Genomic DNA, 18,547 nt, shown 5'->3' with positions numbered 1-18,547 from the left:
GCATCGTAATTCGGCACATGCATCCCATTGTTCCGCATTTGCTTTTGAAATGTGCCTCTTCCAGTTTCATTTCGTTGGCCATTGTATTCACCTAACTTTCTTATTTCAATTGAGCTATATGTGATTTCTTGAAATCCTTGTATGCTCTTGCTTTTGCTTCCTTTCAAATCTGAATATACTTGTGAAAGATTATTGCTTACTTCGGATTGACTCGTAAAGGCACATGTACGCTTTGTTGTTCCGCGTGTGCTTCCGATATATGCTGCTTATTGTTAAAACTGCCCTCTTGTACTCTGGTGTGTGGGATTGTCTGGACCCTTGCCAGAAATGGTAAAGGATATGCGCTTGTTGCCCGCTATGTGGGATCCCGCTATGTGGGATATGCGCTTGTTGCCCGCTATGTGGGTATGACTTATGTTTGTTGGTCATTCAGAAATGGATGGACCATATTATGTTATGATCCCACTTCACCTTCTATGTGTTTGATATGATATCCAAAGCTTTGGCTATGTTTCTATGCATGCTTTGGATAAGAATGAAATGAATGCATCGTTATGTGACATTTGAGCTTCTATTCATGTTTTGTTCTTTGATATATTTCTGAAATGTTATAAGACTTTGTTATACCTTGAAAGCTACCATATGTCATCGTATGCTCCTTATGCCAATGATATGCTCCAATTATCTTTCCTCGATTGTATAAACAAAACGTACTTCGAACGAAATGACATCGTAATTCTGCATTCATGGTATCCAAAATGCTCCTTACGTCCTTGTTATGCCTTGAAATTACCATATGTCATCGATATGCTCCTTATGCCAATGATATGCTCCAATTATCTTTCCTCGATTGTATAAACAAAACGTGCTTCGAACGAAATGACATCGTAATTCTGCATTCATGGTATCCAAAATGCTCCTTACGTCCTTGTTATGCCTTGAAATTACCATATGTCATCGATATGCTCCTTATGCCAATGATATTCTCCAATTACCTTTCCTCGATTATATGAATAAAACGTGCTTCGAACGATATGATATTGTAATTCTACATTCAAACAAAACATGCTACTGTTTCATCTTGTATCTCTACTTTGTATTTTGATACCTCATTTGTTTGAAAACTGTCCTCTTTGCTATGGATATGTTAGTCATTTGCTGAGCTTTATATGCTCACCCCGTTGCTATATAAATTTTTCAGGATAGCTTATCGCTCACTAAAATGTGTAAATTGGGTTGAGGAAGTGGAAGACTAGAAGATTTTGGGGCAAATATTTTGTACTTGATAGGTTGATGTTGTATAAGTTCTTTTTGGGTGTAATGAAATATCAATGACAAATCTAGATTAATGTATCTTGTAAATATTTGAAAAGTACCTCTTACGTCAGGATTTTGGAAATGTTAAGTCTAAACGGTGTACTGATATAAACATGTAGTACATGTTGGTTTTGTAATTGCGTTAATTGTCGCGCTTATGGATTTATGATATAGTTATGGTTTAGTTAAGTTGCTTTTGGATTTTAAGAATCATCTAGTGACATGATGTATGATTATAAACTGCACAGGTTTTGTGAATTGTGGATTGTAGAGGTGAATGACTTGAATGTTTTTCTTAGTGACCTCAAATGTGTGATTGGATCCTGGATTGTTTGTTGAATTAAATATTATTAATCTTGAATTAGGTTCACACCTCCTGAACGAGAATTATATTCGGGGGGGGCGTGACATTTAATCCCCGAGTAACCTCTATAATTATTACTTTTCTTTTAATCTAACCGGAGGTTAGATTCAATAATAATAATAATAATAATAATAATAATAATAATAATAATAATAATAATAAAATCATAAGTTCTTATATTCATTTGTTATTAACCATAAAAAATTACATATTTAATTAATAATATTTATATTTTAATTTTTTATTAAAGTCCTTTTACGTCTTTCTTTATCTAATTTCATTAGAATTAATAAATATTTTAAGATTTCTAAAGATAGTATTCAAGAAGGGTAATAATTCATAATACGAAGAGTTAGAACAAAAAAAGAGTTTTCGGAAAGAAAAAAACTCAAAATTTAAAATTTAATTTTTTTTTTAAATATCATATCTATCTTTAAGTTTTGGTGTCATAGACTAAGATTTAAGGAATACTTTGGATATTCCTAAATTTTTAGTTAGTTAGTATAAATTCTTCCATATTTATATGAGAGTGTAACTCAAGAATCTTATAATTGATTTCACATGGTATATATATATATATATATATATATAATAACAACCATGCTGAACTTATATAGACAATTTGGTGTGTTGTATTTGTTGATATTTAATTTGTTTTTTTATCTTTCAATTCTTCTCTCTCTACAACATTGTTGTTCTTGTACTAGTAACTACAATCATTTCACTAATTCTAGCTAGCATATTCAAAGATTTTCTAAATATATGTTCATACAATCTTAAATAATTTCTCTGCTTTATCTCTTATTAAAATGATACCTACCACATCTATGTTTTACTAAGAAGATATACTATAAAATTAGTGATTGATGAATAAATGTGACATTTGACCCTACTCAAAAAAATAAAACTAATGTTGCAATTATTTTAGATATACTTTTTGGATTGGTAAATAAATGAGTTATGTTTCTAAGTAATCCAATAGGATTAATTATGTATATTGACGTTCGGATAAGATTATTCCTCTGTGATCTCCATGCTGGTTCGATTTATGAAAACAACATCCATTTCCTCTGTGCTACTCCTCCACTACAATTTTCTCATATTTCTTTCTACAACATTTGGAAATTATCACATTATGTGAAAAATAATAATACTAAGATCATTCTTAATTAACTTAACACTAATCAACTGCTTATTTTTTACACAGTATCTTCTTCTTACAAAAGTCAACTACAACGCAATCCTTGATGTCCCAATGCTTTAAGCATATCACAATTAGCAGCACTAACACGAATCAATCATAGTTTGACCAACAAGTTTGAACCAAGACAAGGACACGACTCCCACCACCCTTCCATTATGGTTGACTCTTGCATCAATTAACGTAATGATTGTTGACTTCAACCTCCAATTAGAGATGGTACATAACACTGTCCTTGGTAAGGTCATGGCTTACGGTAACTTACATTCTACTCTACGACTAATCTAAAGAGTTTCTTGGCGTTTCCTGAGGGCGACGAAGACAATAGAGAGTTTCCCATCAGTACACTGTGGCTAAACATGAGACGAAGGAAGCTTGAGAGGTTTGAATAAGTACATGGTGGTGGAGAGGGGGGAGAGACAAGCGTCGAGCAGCGATAAGGTAGAAGCTGATATTTATGTGATTTGGTAGCATATTAATATTGTTATTATAGTAATAATAATATGTGACATGACTTGAAGAAAACTCCAAGGATGATGAGGGCGGCCGGTGGATTACAACTCTGTAGTGCTTGACTTGTTCTCGGCGGCCACGGTGGAGTGCTGTTGTCTGCCGAAAGAGAAGGGGGTGGCTGATGTGGACTCCCCTACCGCAAAAGGGAGGAGAGTTTGGAGGATTAGTAGTAATATGCCGAAGGAAAATTATGTAGAGGAGAATTACATATATATATATATATATATATATATATTCCATAAATATAATTTAAAATTAAATATTGCATGAGATGGAGATTACCTTTTTCTTAATGTGAAATGTTGGGAAGGATGTCATATTGTTTATCATGTTTGATATAAAGTATTTATCTTATCATCTTCATTTCTGTGCAGATAAGCACAAAGGTCGTGTGAGCAGTGTAAAGCCATGGACGGTCGTGGAGCCGAAGCCAAGGCGGACATTGTTACCGTGATAGCGCCATTTTTGGAGAAGGGGAAAGGGACGAGGACGAGACGAAACAATGACTCGAAGAAACGTCAAGAGTCGTGATCTGGCGATATCTGCATGGGAGGGATCTCAAAGTCCACGCGTATGGACCATGGCTCGCGCACGACACACCTGGGCTTGGAGATTCGTTCTTGTAGTCAGATCCACAGGAACGTGAACATCGATGTCCACGTGTTCGACGTCGGATGGCCGATCGAGTCCAAGGGGCAACCTTGCTTCGTGGGGCCCGGCCCACCGACCTTTCCAGGGAGGCGCCAAAAATTCTTCTTAAAGCGCTCCGCGCACCGACCCCCTTCAGACCGTCACGACTCACGCAACGAATATCACACGACGCGTTGCTACACGCTTCGTCCCCTCTTTCCCCTCCTCCTCCTCCTCCCCTTATAAGTGCCATTGGGCACCCTTCGTATCAGATTCGACCATCCCATTGGCTCCCCCACCAAATCGCTCCTTCTTCCCGGCCGTCCGCTCCCCATCTCTCTCTCTCTCTAGGTAACTTTCGATTGAGTGTAGGCATTTTCCAGCTCCAGATTCCATCTGATTCCTTCGATTCTTTTAGCGTTCATCAAGAATCGAGCGGGCGGCCCGTCGGTTTTCGCTGCGGGACATGGAGGACTCGGAGAAGAAGGGGGGGAGCCGCGGAAGGAGGCAGAAGGGGAAGGTGCCGCGCGTGTTGCCTGAGAGCACGCCTCGAGGTCCGCCTCTGGTCGTTGAGGAGGCGGCTTCGGCGTCTCTTTGGCCGCTGAAGAAGATGACAAGCCCGGATCGGTTTCCTTGCTCTCCCTCGTGCTCCTCCAATTCGACCACCCCGGCTTCTTCGCCGCGCCCTCTCGCCTCCGCGACGCCCATCTTTCCCTTCGCTTGCGAGGATTCCCTGCCCGCACCACTTTTGCCTGCTTTGGGTGCCAGTCGATTTCCGCGGCAAGAGCAGAGCGAGCAGCAGATGATCTCTTTTGATCGAAGTCGTCGGCATCAAACTGGAGCTTGTCCACCTTCTCCGTCGTTTATGACCGAAGGAGCTGCCGCGATGGATCGGGAACAGCAGTTGCAGCAGCAGAGGTATCAGGAGCGGCTCCTGAAGCACTGGAGCGAGGCGCTCAACCTCAGCCCGCGAGGCAACCTGGCGATGATGAGTCACTTGGCGAGGCGGCGATCGTTGGCATCGCTGTACCCCGGAATCTTCCAGTCCTTCATGCTTCCCCCTCCGCCCGCGCCAGCGAAGCTGTACCGTGGCGTGAGGCAGCGGCACTGGGGCAAGTGGGTGGCGGAGATCCGCCTCCCGAAGAACCGCACCCGCCTCTGGCTCGGCACCTTCGACACCGCTGAAGCCGCGGCCCTCGCATACGACCGCGAGGCCTTCAAGCTCAGGGGCGAGAACGCTCGGCTCAACTTTCCCAACCTCTTCCTCGGCAAAGGCGGTGGCGGTGGTAGCAGGGATGGGGCCTCTTTCTCCTCCTCCTCATCCTCTGCTCCCGCCACTCCGGAAGAAGCCAAGCAACACCAGCAGGATGAGCCAAGGCAACCTTCTCAGTTGGAATCCCGATTCAACACTCCACCTGCTACTGCTGAGACCACAGTTGATGGTGACATGAGCAGCGTTGCAGACTCGCCATCGGGAATGCACGAGCCCGCAAACCTCGGAGCAATGGTGACCACGCCGCAGCCGACCGAGATGGTCTGGGGAGACGCCGACGAAGCGTGGTTCAGCACCTGGGGTCCGGGGAGCTCCGTGTGGGACGACGTTGACGGAGCTAATAGCCTCCTCCTCCAGTCCCGGCTCACCACCATCCCCGAATCCGACATGGATTACTCTGATCCTACAGCGTCAGCAACGACAACAGCATATCAGGATACTGACACCCCTGCCTCCCCTTCCTCTGCTCCTCCTCATCCTCCTTCCTGGTTTATGTGGAAGGAATGATCGTGGCCTCTCTCCCTCTGCTTCATCTGCACTGCCGCATGGCATGCGGTTAGAGATCTCGCACACACACACACACACACACACATAAGAAGCACAGTTGATTTAGTTAGGACAGTTCACCGGTTGCAGATTTTTATGGTTCAGCCTGTGAACATAGGAACCCTACATGATTCAGAACCGATGTCTCTCAGCAAGCAGTCTTGCATACTTCCTTTTCCTGCTACACTTGGCTGCATATTTTTTTTCAGGCCACACCAACAGCAGGTTTACCATCTTGGCTTCTCTTTTGCTTCTCTCTCTTTCGTGTCACACAGTATTTGATCTCATTGTCTAGCTTTAAGCACTTGCTGTAGTACATCTTTGGCCTTTCATCCACCATGTATGCAAACTATCTTATCTGTTCACGCGTATATTAATGGTCTAGTAGTACAATTAGTAATCAAATAATAACAAGTCTGAATCAAACTAGTTAGCATTAACATACCTTAGAGCCTTGAAATTTAAGAACTTGTTATATTGTGGATCAAATTTGGCACATGTAATTTGATTGTTTTCGATCTTTAGCAATGTGTTGTTCATCCTCTTTGAATATACGATTGTTTCCAATGGGTTTTGCCTTAAAGACAAGAGGAAGTTATGATGTTGAACTTTGTCAATCCACCAGTAAATGATACATAAGATTAGGTTTTCTTATTTGGGTAGCTCATTGCTGTCTCAAGATACTCAAAACAATAGATTGGAATGACCAAATTGAACTATCCTCTGGTGTTTCCCCTCTTATGCCGGCTTTACTACTTCCTCAAGGTGACTAGGGTACTTGGTAGATGAAGCCTACGCGATGTGGCAGCAATCTCTCTGGGCCTGTTTGTTTACTCACTCCAACCTCAGTTAGGGAAGGGGCCGGGAAAAGATGGGACAGATTGATCTCTGCCATTAATAGCTTGTTGAGTGCCTAACACCGTAGCATTTTCACCATCCATATTTATATTCTATACCATTATTTGACACTAATCAGGTTCATAATTGATGATTTTTAGTATTTAGATTATACTTCTTTCTAATTAGATTCAGCCTTCTTCGTCAGTTCAGTCAATAAATAGGTGGACCATTTTGTTAGCATGTCGTAAAGGGTTAAAAATAGTAGGATGTGATTAATGAATGCATAATTACTTTTAGAATAATAATATCAAGTAGCAATTAGTTAAAAATGTCTCCTTTCTACACCTTTTTGGGGATCCTACTTCACCAGACAATTAGGTCACATTCCCTGGAAATAAGGGTTGAGTATTTGTATACTAAGTCAAATGGGTACTTTGAAGCACACAGGCAGGCCGGTCTATATAGCTAGGCGAGAACACGACTTCAGTGCGGCTTTCCAAAACAAGAGAGGCAAACACACAAGTGGAATCAACCTAATTATTCTATATGAGATATAATCACAAGTCCCCAATTTTAATGACAATATCTAATTGCATTCTTCTAATTTCTCTCTTTGAACCTACATCTCAAGTTTGGTTAGACAGATTCGAAATGACATCAAAACAAGAGACTAGTATGCTTGTCCATCTGAGATCATAGTGATGGAAAGAATAGAAGATAAGAACAATTATTGTAGAAACTTTATTGAAGAAGAAGTGAAGAAGCGAAATTATAGCTTGAATACATTAACATATCCCTCTTCTATTTATAAGAGAGGATTTTCCTCAACAGATAGAGAGATTTCATTATATAATTGGGGGCTTCAACCAAGGCTTCGTGAGTAGGGCAAGAGCATATCGTGCTATTGTTGTTGTTGCAACTACGACGGCGATGACTGCAGTAGAAGAGAAAGCTGCAGTAATAGAAAAAGTTATAGCAATACTGTAGTAGAGGAATAAGCTACAGTAGAGGAGGAAGTTGCAGCAATGTTATAACAGAGGAGGAAGCTACAACAGAGGTACGGCAGAAGAGGAAGCTACAATAATACCATAATAGAGAAGAATGCCACAGTAAAAGAGGAAAGGTGGGATAGTGCTGATGAGCGTAGCACTTGAGACGCCACAGCGGAAGAGAACGGACGTTGGAGAAGATAGTTACCGTTCGCCGAGGAGGAAAGATTTATCGCATCGATGACCCGACGATGGAAAAATAGTAGTAGAAAGCTTTTACTCTAGGCAAGTGCCTTGGAGTCGAAACCTCTCTTCTCATGTGTCTTTGGGAATTCAAATTATTTGGAGTAATGCATGAGAGGGATGATAGGAAAAAAGATGGTCTCAACTAAGGCAACAGTAGAGGGATACGTACAATGACATCAACAGGAATAAGGGGACATGCACTAAATCATGGAAGCCAAGAAGGTGACGTGCCTGCTGTAGCAGCACCAACTCGCATCCCCATCCCATGCCGCCTAACACCGTGCAAAAGCATGCCAATAATGGCAAAACGAAAGCTACAACAATGGCGGAAGCCCCGGGGAAACGTCAAGGTCGGGAGACAGTGGCACGTGCAAAGATGACTCCCCACCATGGCAGATTCTCTCTCTCCCCTTCCCCTCCCCCTCCCATGTGCCCGACCCTCTTCCATTGTCTATCTCCCCCCTCAACTCGCTCCCCCATCATCCCCCCCACCACACCACTTCAACCCTCATTAATGGCAAGCTCCTCCTCCTCATCATCACCATCGTCTCTCTCCTTCTTCTTCTTCTATCAGTTTTCACATCATGCATGCATGATGATGGCTTGTTTCTCCGAGGACAGCATGCCTACGAGTGATTGCGACGTGGTTTTACGTTGATGGTAACTTCTTCGAAGTAAAGATCGATGAGTTCTGATCTCTAAGGTCCCCTACTCTGTGTGAGTCAGGCCCAACATTACTGCTGCAATGGGGTACACGAGGATTCAAATGGCAGGACCACTAAATGATCATTAGTCCAATATCGCAGAAAGAGATGCATACTTCCCGTGATTTTTCACCTACCTGTTTGCCATTTAACTGCTTGGATCACAAGCACACCTACAGAAAGAGAGAAGCTGAGAGTTCTTAATCCATCCTATACAAGTTTTGATTATCCATGCTGGTTGTTTAGGTGCCTTTTCAATCATTCATTGCAATTCACAGCTTTCAAAAGTGAGCTTAAGAGCAGGTGATCATGTGGGTGCACATGACAACATGGAAGCCAGCAGAAACCACCACTCACTTCCACTTCACAAGGAAGGAAGCTTCTCTTTCCAGTTATATCACCCCAGCCAGATCAATAGCATCCAAAGCTTTTGCACCTCTGCATCCAAGGTTTCCCTCTGGGCCGGCCATGTACTATGTATGTGTGTATGCCATCTTCCCCTTTATCTATTCCATGCATGATGGGAAAGACAACCACTGAAACCTCAATATGATCTGCTCTGGCTGCTGCTTCACCTGGAATGCACAAAGAAAAAGAAATCCAAAGTCAGAAGTTATTCCCTGATGAAATGAAAGGCATCACATGAAGGATCCAATATTTTAGTCATCCTGCAACATGCAAGTGTGACCGTGGAGCTTTCATGGGTTTTGGTCATTCTCCATCTTGGAAGAAAAGGAGAAGGGAAACCTGGGCCTTCTTACCTTCTCGTGACTCCCAACTGATGCCAGTGGTGAAGGTGGCCAACTGCACACGGTCCCCCATCATTTCTTGCGACCCTAATCTCTCCCTTTCCTCCATATGAACAGGCCGGACGCCGAGAGGACTAGTTGTTGTCGGAACCAAGAACTTGGATCCATAATTCTACCCCCTGAGCCACTGTGCTCGAGGAAGGGGACCAAAACCCCTAGCAAACACATCTCTTCACCCTAACGCCCTCCTTTGCTGCTCCTGCTTACATATTACTGGTATTCGCCAATTCGATGAGCGAGAAGAGCGTGCAGCATCAGAATGCGGCATGCAAATTTGCAAAAGAGAAGGCGGAACTTGGATCTTTCTTGCGACCACCGCTCAGACGAGGAAGGGAGGAAAGACCTACGAATGGGGGGAGGGGGTGGCTCCGCCATTAATAGTCTCAATCATCCGGTGGTGCTTGTACCTCGCCTGCTGTAGCTCACCACCATTGACAAAAGAAGCTTGTTTGATACCTTTCTTTGCAGCCTTTTTCTTCTCCGTTACCAGGATCCCTGTGTTGTAGGCACGTAGGCTTTTCGTCGACCACTCGCTTTAATCAAAGACACCACGCTAGCATGAATGCATGCAGTAATGTCTACGACCGACTACGTTTCCCTTCTCTCTTGTTTTGAGACCTTTCGCTACCGCATCATCCAACTCTCGCTGGGTCGTAGTGACGGATCCGATTAGGAAGATGCCCGATTCCCGACTTAACCCACGACTTGGATCGCGAGGATGTGACATTGGCTAAGCCGTGATTTAACTCGTTTCGCCAACGGCTCTCTTCTAGTTAATTAATAGACCTATCTAAACTAATTAATGTCATGAAGAAAATTGATCACACTAGAAGAGAATAATTCGTCTACACGAGGAATACAAATTATCTCAAAATCCACGTGATGTTCACGTGTCCCGTAGCACGAAATCAAAATTCACGTGTACACCACATAGAGCACATGTGAACGCCATGCAGATTTAGATACACCAAGGAATTTATGGTATATATCATTTCTACTGATGACTGTGATAGATAGCATGCAGAGTTTGGGAAATTATTATTATTATTATTATATTATATTATATTTAAATTCTAATAATGGCAAAATTGTGTTTTGTTTCAGTCTTGCAACGATGAAAGGTTGCGTAGCAAAAGGGCGGTCGAAGTCATCTACTTCTCGAGTGTACTGTACACTGCTGGCGTATACACTGTATACGTCTACGACGGCGACTCTCTCTCCCCAACGACAACAACAATTACAAACTACAGCAACAGCAACGACATCATGTCCCCTCGGTCTTCGCTCCCCCTTCTCTTCCCCCATCCCCTTCCGTTGTAGTATAAATCCCTCCTCGAACCGCTCTCCCCCCCGCTTCGCGTCCATTTCCCGATCCGAGTACTCGATATGACGATGAGCAGCAGCAATTCGCCGGGGGAAGAGGGAGACGAGGAGGAGTTCTTCGAGTCCTTGGATCGGATCCTCTCATCGTCCTGCTCCTCTACCTCCGCCTCTGCCTCTGCCTCCGCCTCCGCCTCCGACGACGAATCATCCGCCGTCGGGCGTCGCCGCCGCGCCCGCCTCCGCTTCCCCTCGCTGTCCTCCCTCGACGTCTGGTTCTCCGCGCCCGCCTCGGTCGAGGAGCGCCGCCGACGCCTCCTCCGTCACCTCGGCCTCGCCGGTGACCCCGCCGTCGCCAGCCCCAGGCGTGGCGGCGGTGCCTTCGGCTCGAGCGCGCATGCCGAAACGGGGAGATCCGTCTCCTGCGACGGCCTCTGCCCCCGCCCCAACCCCGTCCCCGTCTCCGCAGTGACCCGCTCGCGGTCCGATGGTTCCGCGGTTCCCGGTCACGTGAACGAATCTTTACCCCAGCAGCACCACCAAGGAACGATCCGTGCGCCGTTCTCGAGCAAGCCTGCTCTTGATTCGCGATTCCGGTCCTTGTCGACCGGTATTCTTGAGGTCTCCGAAGGCGATCGTCGGATCATCGGCGGAGACCTGTGCGATGACCCGCGTTGCTTGATCAAGAATCTCGACAACGGGAGTGAGTTCGTGGTGGAGTTTTACGAGGACGGAATGTGGAATACACTCAGTGAGGTCGGGACCGGGCGGCAGCTTACAATGGAGGAGTTCGATAGGTGCGTCGGCAGATGTCCCATTGTTCAAGAACTAATGAGGCGGCAGAATGTGGAGGAAACCACCAACAGCAGCGGCTCCGGCGGTGGCCCTTCTGGTGGGGCTGTTGCTGGCGGAGGATCCACCGGAGGGATCAGGTCTAAGAAGAGGGGAAGTTGGCTCAGGAGCATCAAGAATGTTGCAGGGACCATGGTGGCCGGAGGGCACAGCCACGACCGCAAGAGCAGCGACGAGAAGGATTCCTCGTCAGAGAAGGGAGGGAGGAGGTCGAGCTCGGCCACTGATGATAGCCTGGATGCTTCCCATGGCCTCCATCACGGCCTGGAGAGAATCAAAGTTCGGCAGTATGGGAAGTCCCAGAAGGAGCTCAGCGGTCTATGCATGTGCCAGGAGATTCAGGCTCATAATGGGTCCATCTGGAGCATCAAATTCAGTTTGGATGGGCAGTACTTGGCAAGCGCAGGAGAGGACTGTGTCATCCATGTGTGGAAGGTATCAGAGATTGAAACGAGGGGGGATTTGCTGAATGAGAAGGCTTCGCCAGAGAATGGTAGTCGCAGTTCATTTGTTCTGGCGATTGATAATGGTTAACTAGATCTCACATTGTCTTTGGCTTGTGCAGAGGGGAACCACTGGGAGAATAATAGAGCAAGGGTCCTGGGCAGTAGGAAATCTGTGTGTTCAGACCCTTTTATGGTACCAAAGTATGTATTTGCTCTTTCGGATAAACCTTTGCGCTCCTTCCAGGGACACCTAAAAGATGTCCTTGATCTCTCTTGGTCCAAATCTCAGGTACATCACCATTCTCTAACTTTCTTCTTGAAGATGAAATTAGTTATGTATCTGGACAATGGGTGATGCGGAATTTTGTTTTCCAGCATTTAAGACTCATGATAGAAATGAATAAGTAATGACTGCCGTCTTGCTTATGGATGTAAATAACCTGAAATTTATTGCCATGATCATCTTATACTTCTCATATGTGAATCTATAGCTCGAAGTCGATGAATAGAATCTTAAACCACTAATCTTGTTGTGGATATTGTCAGCTTTCTTGGTGTAAAATTTGGGTTGAACCTTGGAAGGTCTTCAAGGGAATTGAAAATCCAAAGTTCTTTAATTTTCAGAAATTGCGGGAGTCTGTTTTTTTTTTTTTTTCAAAATTTTCAGATGGGATCGGATTTGCAGGTGATATCCTGAATACATAATTTATGCTAGGGATAAGACGTAAGTGCCCATTTACATTAATAGGGTCCAGTGAATCACTAGATAGAGAACAGAGATGCAATCTGTTTCTTGTCTCTATGCAATATAACTTTTCCAGGAGCGGAGGACATGCTCAGCTATTGGTTACCAGAGTCGCTCATTCACCTTGAGCTGAGAAGTCAAAACTATCGCCCTTGGTCTACATTATCATATTTTAGCTCAAATATACATTTTGAGGTTTAATCTAATTATATGTTCATAATATAATATGGAGTATAATTAGTTTATTGAACCATGAGTCTATAATATAAATGAGATATTTACCTTTGTTATGGTATCTATTGTTCTGCTCTTTAGGAGGTAATTTTGTAAAATAATAAGTTGCCCAAATCTAATGGTTAATCTTGGTTATGAATAGTGTCAATGCATTTCCAGATATGAAATAATTTTATGATCTTTATCCTGTTGACTTACTAGAAGCTAAAATCATATATTCTTTATGGTACTTAACTTGTTGACTGACTAGAAACTAAATTATGTGATATCTGAAAATTATCATCACGTTATTTGATATTAATAAATGAACCTGCAGAGGTTTCTTATTCTGTGCTAGTAATTCTCACATCTTAATATGAATATTTTGTTAATTAGCTCATAGAACAATTTTAGCTGTGTTTTTTTTTCTCTTTGACCAATCCTAACATGATTCAGGGTAGGCCAGTCTAGAATCTGATCTCCCTCAGTAGGAATTTGGTGGTTTTAACAGAAACCATCTTAATTATCAATACAGATTAGTTGGTTGGTGGAACTGCCAATGAAACTTTGTGAGATATAAAATCCTCAAAGCAGTGCTAATTGAATCAAGTTTTCAGTAGAGTATAAGTTTGAAAGTTAAAAATATTTAAACAACTATTATGAAGCTTGATGAACATAGTGCCATTAGGATACCCATTCAGCTATCAAGATAATGATATTTAAATTCTATTCCACGATAATATGGTCAACATACCTGAAGACATTCCACCTCATAGAAGATATATAAAAATTGGACTTTTATAATTCAAATGACTCAAATTAATCGAGAAGATATTCTGATCTATATAGAAATGAGCATGTCTGTTGTAATACTATATATATTATCTGGGGTCCATTTTATACAATTTTGAGAAATTATTAGGCCTATTTTGTACAATTTAAAGAAAACTCAAACCTGTTAGATGTTCTATATTTTCATGGCATTTTTGTCATGACTGACTTGAACATTCAAAAATTGTGAGCTGAGCATGACACATTTTTGTCACTTGAAGAGCAGCTAAGCACATCAGTCTCTCAGTAACTTAAAGTCTGGGAAGAATGTCAAATGCACTTTGTCTTACATTTGTATGTAAATGATATTTCTCAGAACTTGAACTTTGACAATCAAGTCGCAATCAAGCAACTTTAGGATGGACTCAAGGGTTGCCTTATGTATTACTTATATCTCGGGATAAGCTAAATTAACCTTCTGAAATACTTTGGTTTGTCAATTCATGATGATTTGCTAATTAACTACTTTATTACTCTTGTCAGATATCATTGATGCAGTAAGTTTATTTTTCACACCAGATGTTTGTTAGTTTCAGAAATTCTGTAAGAAGTAGCTGCAACTCTTTAGATTTTCTTTTTTTCTATTAAGTGGTATTCAATTTCCTTGAGGAAGGTATTGAGATAATGGTGACTAAACATTATGAATTTTGTGACACTCACTTTGTTAAATGCTGCAACTGGTTTGACCATTTCAGTATCTGCTTTCATCTTCAATGGACAAAACAGTGCGACTCTGGCACATGTCAAATAATTCCTGTTTAAAAGTTTTCTCTCATAGTGACTATGGTAAGTTGAAATTTTGTTTCAGTGGTATCTTGTAACTTAATCTATTTTTTCTTATATTCACATCTCCCTTGTAGATTCTACTTCTGTTGTTATAATGCTTCTTAAATCTGGATTTGTGCAGTGACTTGTATCCAGTTCAACCCTATTGATGACAGGTATTTCATCAGTGGATCTCTTGATGATAAAGTTCGGATATGGAGTATTCCAGATCGTCAAGTTGTTGATTGGAATGATTTGCATGAAATGGTCACTGCCGTTTGTTATACCCCTGATGGCCAGGTTTTTGAACTGGACAATTAGCACCTTATCTTTTTTAGTTAAATATTTTATCCTTTTAAGTTTTAACTTTATTTTGAGACTTGTTTTTAGTAATGCTCTTACCTGTTGCATTTTGAAGGGTGCTCTAGTTGGTTCACACAGGGGGAATTGTTACCTGTATGAGACATCTGGTATGAAGCATCAAATACTCCAGTAATTTGTCTGGATCTATCTAAAATGAGTTGTTTGCTGTCTTCAATTTTATCAAAGCTTGTTTTGTCTCTATTGTTTTTTCCTTTCTCAGATAATAAGCTTCTTCAGAAAAGTCGTGTTGACCTGCAAAATAGAAAAAGGTCATCAAGGCACAAGAAAATAACTGGTTTTCAGGTACTACTTTATTAAAGTTCATTAAGATCTTGAGGTTCATATTAACGTTGAACTTTAGTATATGATATGGCTACATTTTCTGATTAGTTTCATTCAACAGTTTGCCCCTGGGAGTCCGTCAAAGGTGCTAATAACATCTGCAGATTCACGAATACGGGTTATTGATGGTGATGAACTAGTCCACAAATTTAAAGGTAGAATTATCTGTTCCGTGCTTAGTACAAGAATATTTTGAACCATTGCCTTGGTTAAGATTATAAAGGAGCCAGTCTTGATTTCACCAAGTAAGGTCATATAATTGTTGTACCCTCAAGTTCTGAGCAATTTCCAATTATGTCACTTTAGGTGCTAGGTTGTTGAATAAGCAGCTTAATAGAAAGAATACTTCCCTACAGATCACACTATTGGAGACACCCAAACCTTTTGCATGCCATCATTCTACTTATGGGTATCATTTAGCAAAATAATAATATTCTATCGGACTCCTCTTTAATGATTGAACATTCTCCTATGGTCATCATTTATTTGCAATTATTATTTTTTATATATTGATTTCCTTGTTATATTTAAAGCAAGTTTAAATTCTATAATAATCATAATATTAACTAGTGCTTTATAGTTTTGTTCCCATAAAACACAATGAGAAGTTTATGCAGATGGACCAAGTGCTATATTGTCCAGTCATTATAAAAGTCGGTTCTTCAGACTTTTTTTTTGGCATATTAAAGGAGTAAAACAGTTTGCTGCAATTGCTTTTATCAACTATCTTGATGAAGATAGACCTATTTTTAGGATAATGACTAGGGGACCAATTATTTTTCCATATCAATGAAGCAATTTTACCATGTGATTGACAAAGTATAACATTCCTTCCAGTTTAAACATGGAACTTGCTAAGAGCAGAGTTATACCAACCATTAGCTTATTAAATTACCAGTCCTGGATAGATGCAAATTTGTAGTTTTTCTTCCTGTATTTCCTTTATAGTCTGGGGATTTGTCATGTTCAACACATTCACAGTTGTTTTTCCTGCATTTCCTTTATAATCTTGGGATTTGTTATCTTCAACATACATTTGCTTGTCAGATATGCTTCTCAGTCTAGGTCAATCACCTTTACTACTACTAAAGTCGTAAGAAATTATGTAGACGAAACATACTCTTCTTTCAGGCACAATTAGTGGGATACTTATTGGAGTTGTTATATACCCTGTATGTTGGATAATGCTGTATGACTAGGTATTAACATTGTGAAAATGACAGAAAATAGTGCACAGGTCCATAAGGGTATATTTAGCTAAGAATGTTCTTGATTGCAGGACCTCTGGTGTGTTTAAATTTTGTGCATGATGTGTTGGATTAATTTATGTTTTTCAGTAACTGAAGAATGATGATAGTAAATCATCAGTTAGAAAGCATATTACACTTTTGTCCAGTGCTTTAGGGAAAGGTCATTTTTTTTGTTTGGTCACGTGAAATTACTTTACTCAGAATATAAATATTCATCGAAAAGAAAATAAAAAATATCTGAAATGCTAATTGCTATCTTATGACCACAGTCACAATGATGCCTATCATACATTGATGAGTTGTGTGTTGTTTTCAAATATATATGTTCACCTTTCTGGTCATAGATACAAACACATTGTTGCATTAAAAATTTTGAACGAAGAGGCCATGCGTCCGTCTTATTCTTTAGTTGACTTATATGATCCCACATTTCTTTTAAGCTTAAAATTAGTTCTACACCTCTTACTCTTTTTATTTACTTCCGATTACTATATATTTTTGCCAATAGAGCATTTTTATTGTTTTTCCAACTTATGCTAAATGGAGTGTTGCAATGAACATATTAATTCAGATATGGTATTATAAGCATGCAAAAGATTCTCCTCTTCAGGGTCTCAGATTGTGTTGCAACTTCAACTAAAGGCTGGAAATGCATCTTTTATGACTATTTATGGTCCAAGTGAATTAGTAGATTGTATTGCCTAGGTGACAAAAATGTAGATTTTTGGGAAATATTTTCGTTTTTATTTTCATGATACATAATTTTCATTTTTTTTTCAGTACATCTGTGCCACTTATACGTTGTTCGAGGAGGATATACATCTTTGTTCTTGTCCTTTTTTTAATCTTTAAATGTCAAAGGCTTTCCGTTGCAAACTTGGACTTAATTTATTTTATTCTTGTAGCTATTTTGAGGGCTGTGGAAGGCCTGTGATATTACGGAAGTAACTCAATCATTTTTCTGCAACTTCTTATGTAAGTTACACATTTTTGTTGCAGGGTTTCGCAACACAAGCAGTCAAATATCTGCGTGCTTGACTACCAATGGGAAGCATGTCATATGTGCTAGCGAGGACTCTCATGTCTATGTATGGAGACATGATGATTCTCAAACAAGCAGAAGAAATGGTGTTGGTGCCACCACCATCACACATTCTTATGAATATTTTCACTGCCAGGGTGTGACTGTGGCTGTTCCGTGGCCAAACACCAGTAGTATGAAGATGCTAAGAACTTGCTCCAGTAAACAGTGTGCGTTGAATATAGAATTTCAAGCCAATGCACCATTGGTGGCAGAGAACAACAAAACCCAACAGCAAAGTACCATTCACAATTCAAGTTTAAATCGACTTAGTGATAGAAATTCAGCCACTTGGCCTGAAGAGCTCATGACAGTCAATAAACAGAGCCCTGGATGCAATGGCGACTTCTGCAATGGAGGCATGGCAGCACAATGTAAGTCAGCCTGGGGATTGGTGATTGTGACTGCAGGTCAGGGTGGTGAAATTAGAACTTTTCAGAAGTTTTGGCTTGCCAAACCGAGTACAGTGACTTCTACTGCTTTGTGATGTTAGTATCCATCGCTTTGCAATCGAAGGTTGACGCTTTTACAGATTAGATCTGTGGGTATTTCAATGGGCATATGGTGAGACATATTAATTATATATATATATATATATATCATAGCATATCATTGCTCACCTTAAAGTAGCTTGATTGATTTGCAGAAGGGCCCATGCAATGACAAAATATCGACAGAAATTTCAAGTTTTCTTTGCCCAAATATACATCACATCTGCAGCCAGCCAATAGTGATCGTACAAAATGGTAACACGAAGTCTCTTCATGTTCATTTTATTTCTTTTTACTGTGTTGTAAGCTGTAAAGAAATTGCAAGATTGGAGAATTATTATGGTCTTTCGGATTTAAGTAAATTGTGGTTAACGTTATAGGTATAAACTTACTATTCTGAAACTCCTCCCATCCAA

The 18,547-nt window shown here is 41.0% G+C and overlaps 2 protein-coding genes across 2 annotated transcripts; both read left to right on the top strand.

Annotated features, from left to right (window-relative positions):
- The first annotated feature begins 4,285 nt into the window (after positions 1–4,285).
- LOC103978960 (ethylene-responsive transcription factor ERF053) lies at positions 4,286–6,452 on the top strand. Its single transcript, XM_065149009.1, has 2 exons — positions 4,286–4,376; positions 4,444–6,452. Exon 2 carries the CDS (start codon positions 4,492–4,494, stop codon positions 5,803–5,805), a length of 1,314 nt encoding a protein of 437 aa, XP_065005081.1. The 5' UTR covers positions 4,286–4,376; positions 4,444–4,491; the 3' UTR covers positions 5,806–6,452.
- Positions 6,453–10,689: 4,237 nt separating this feature from the next.
- Positions 10,690–18,547, top strand: LOC135636882 (uncharacterized). Its single transcript, XM_065149008.1, has 8 exons — positions 10,690–12,097; positions 12,170–12,339; positions 14,535–14,625; positions 14,747–14,904; positions 15,023–15,074; positions 15,188–15,270; positions 15,371–15,464; positions 17,559–18,547. Exons 1-8 carry the CDS (start codon positions 10,819–10,821, stop codon positions 18,125–18,127), a joined length of 2,496 nt encoding a protein of 831 aa, XP_065005080.1. The 5' UTR covers positions 10,690–10,818; the 3' UTR covers positions 18,128–18,547.

This window comes from Musa acuminata, chromosome BXJ3-4 (genome assembly GCF_036884655.1).
Source record: "Musa acuminata AAA Group cultivar baxijiao chromosome BXJ3-4, Cavendish_Baxijiao_AAA, whole genome shotgun sequence".
NCBI lineage: Eukaryota > Viridiplantae > Streptophyta > Magnoliopsida > Zingiberales > Musaceae > Musa > Musa acuminata.
Note: the sequence above shows the minus strand (reverse complement) of the source record. Positions and strands in the feature narration are given on the sequence as shown.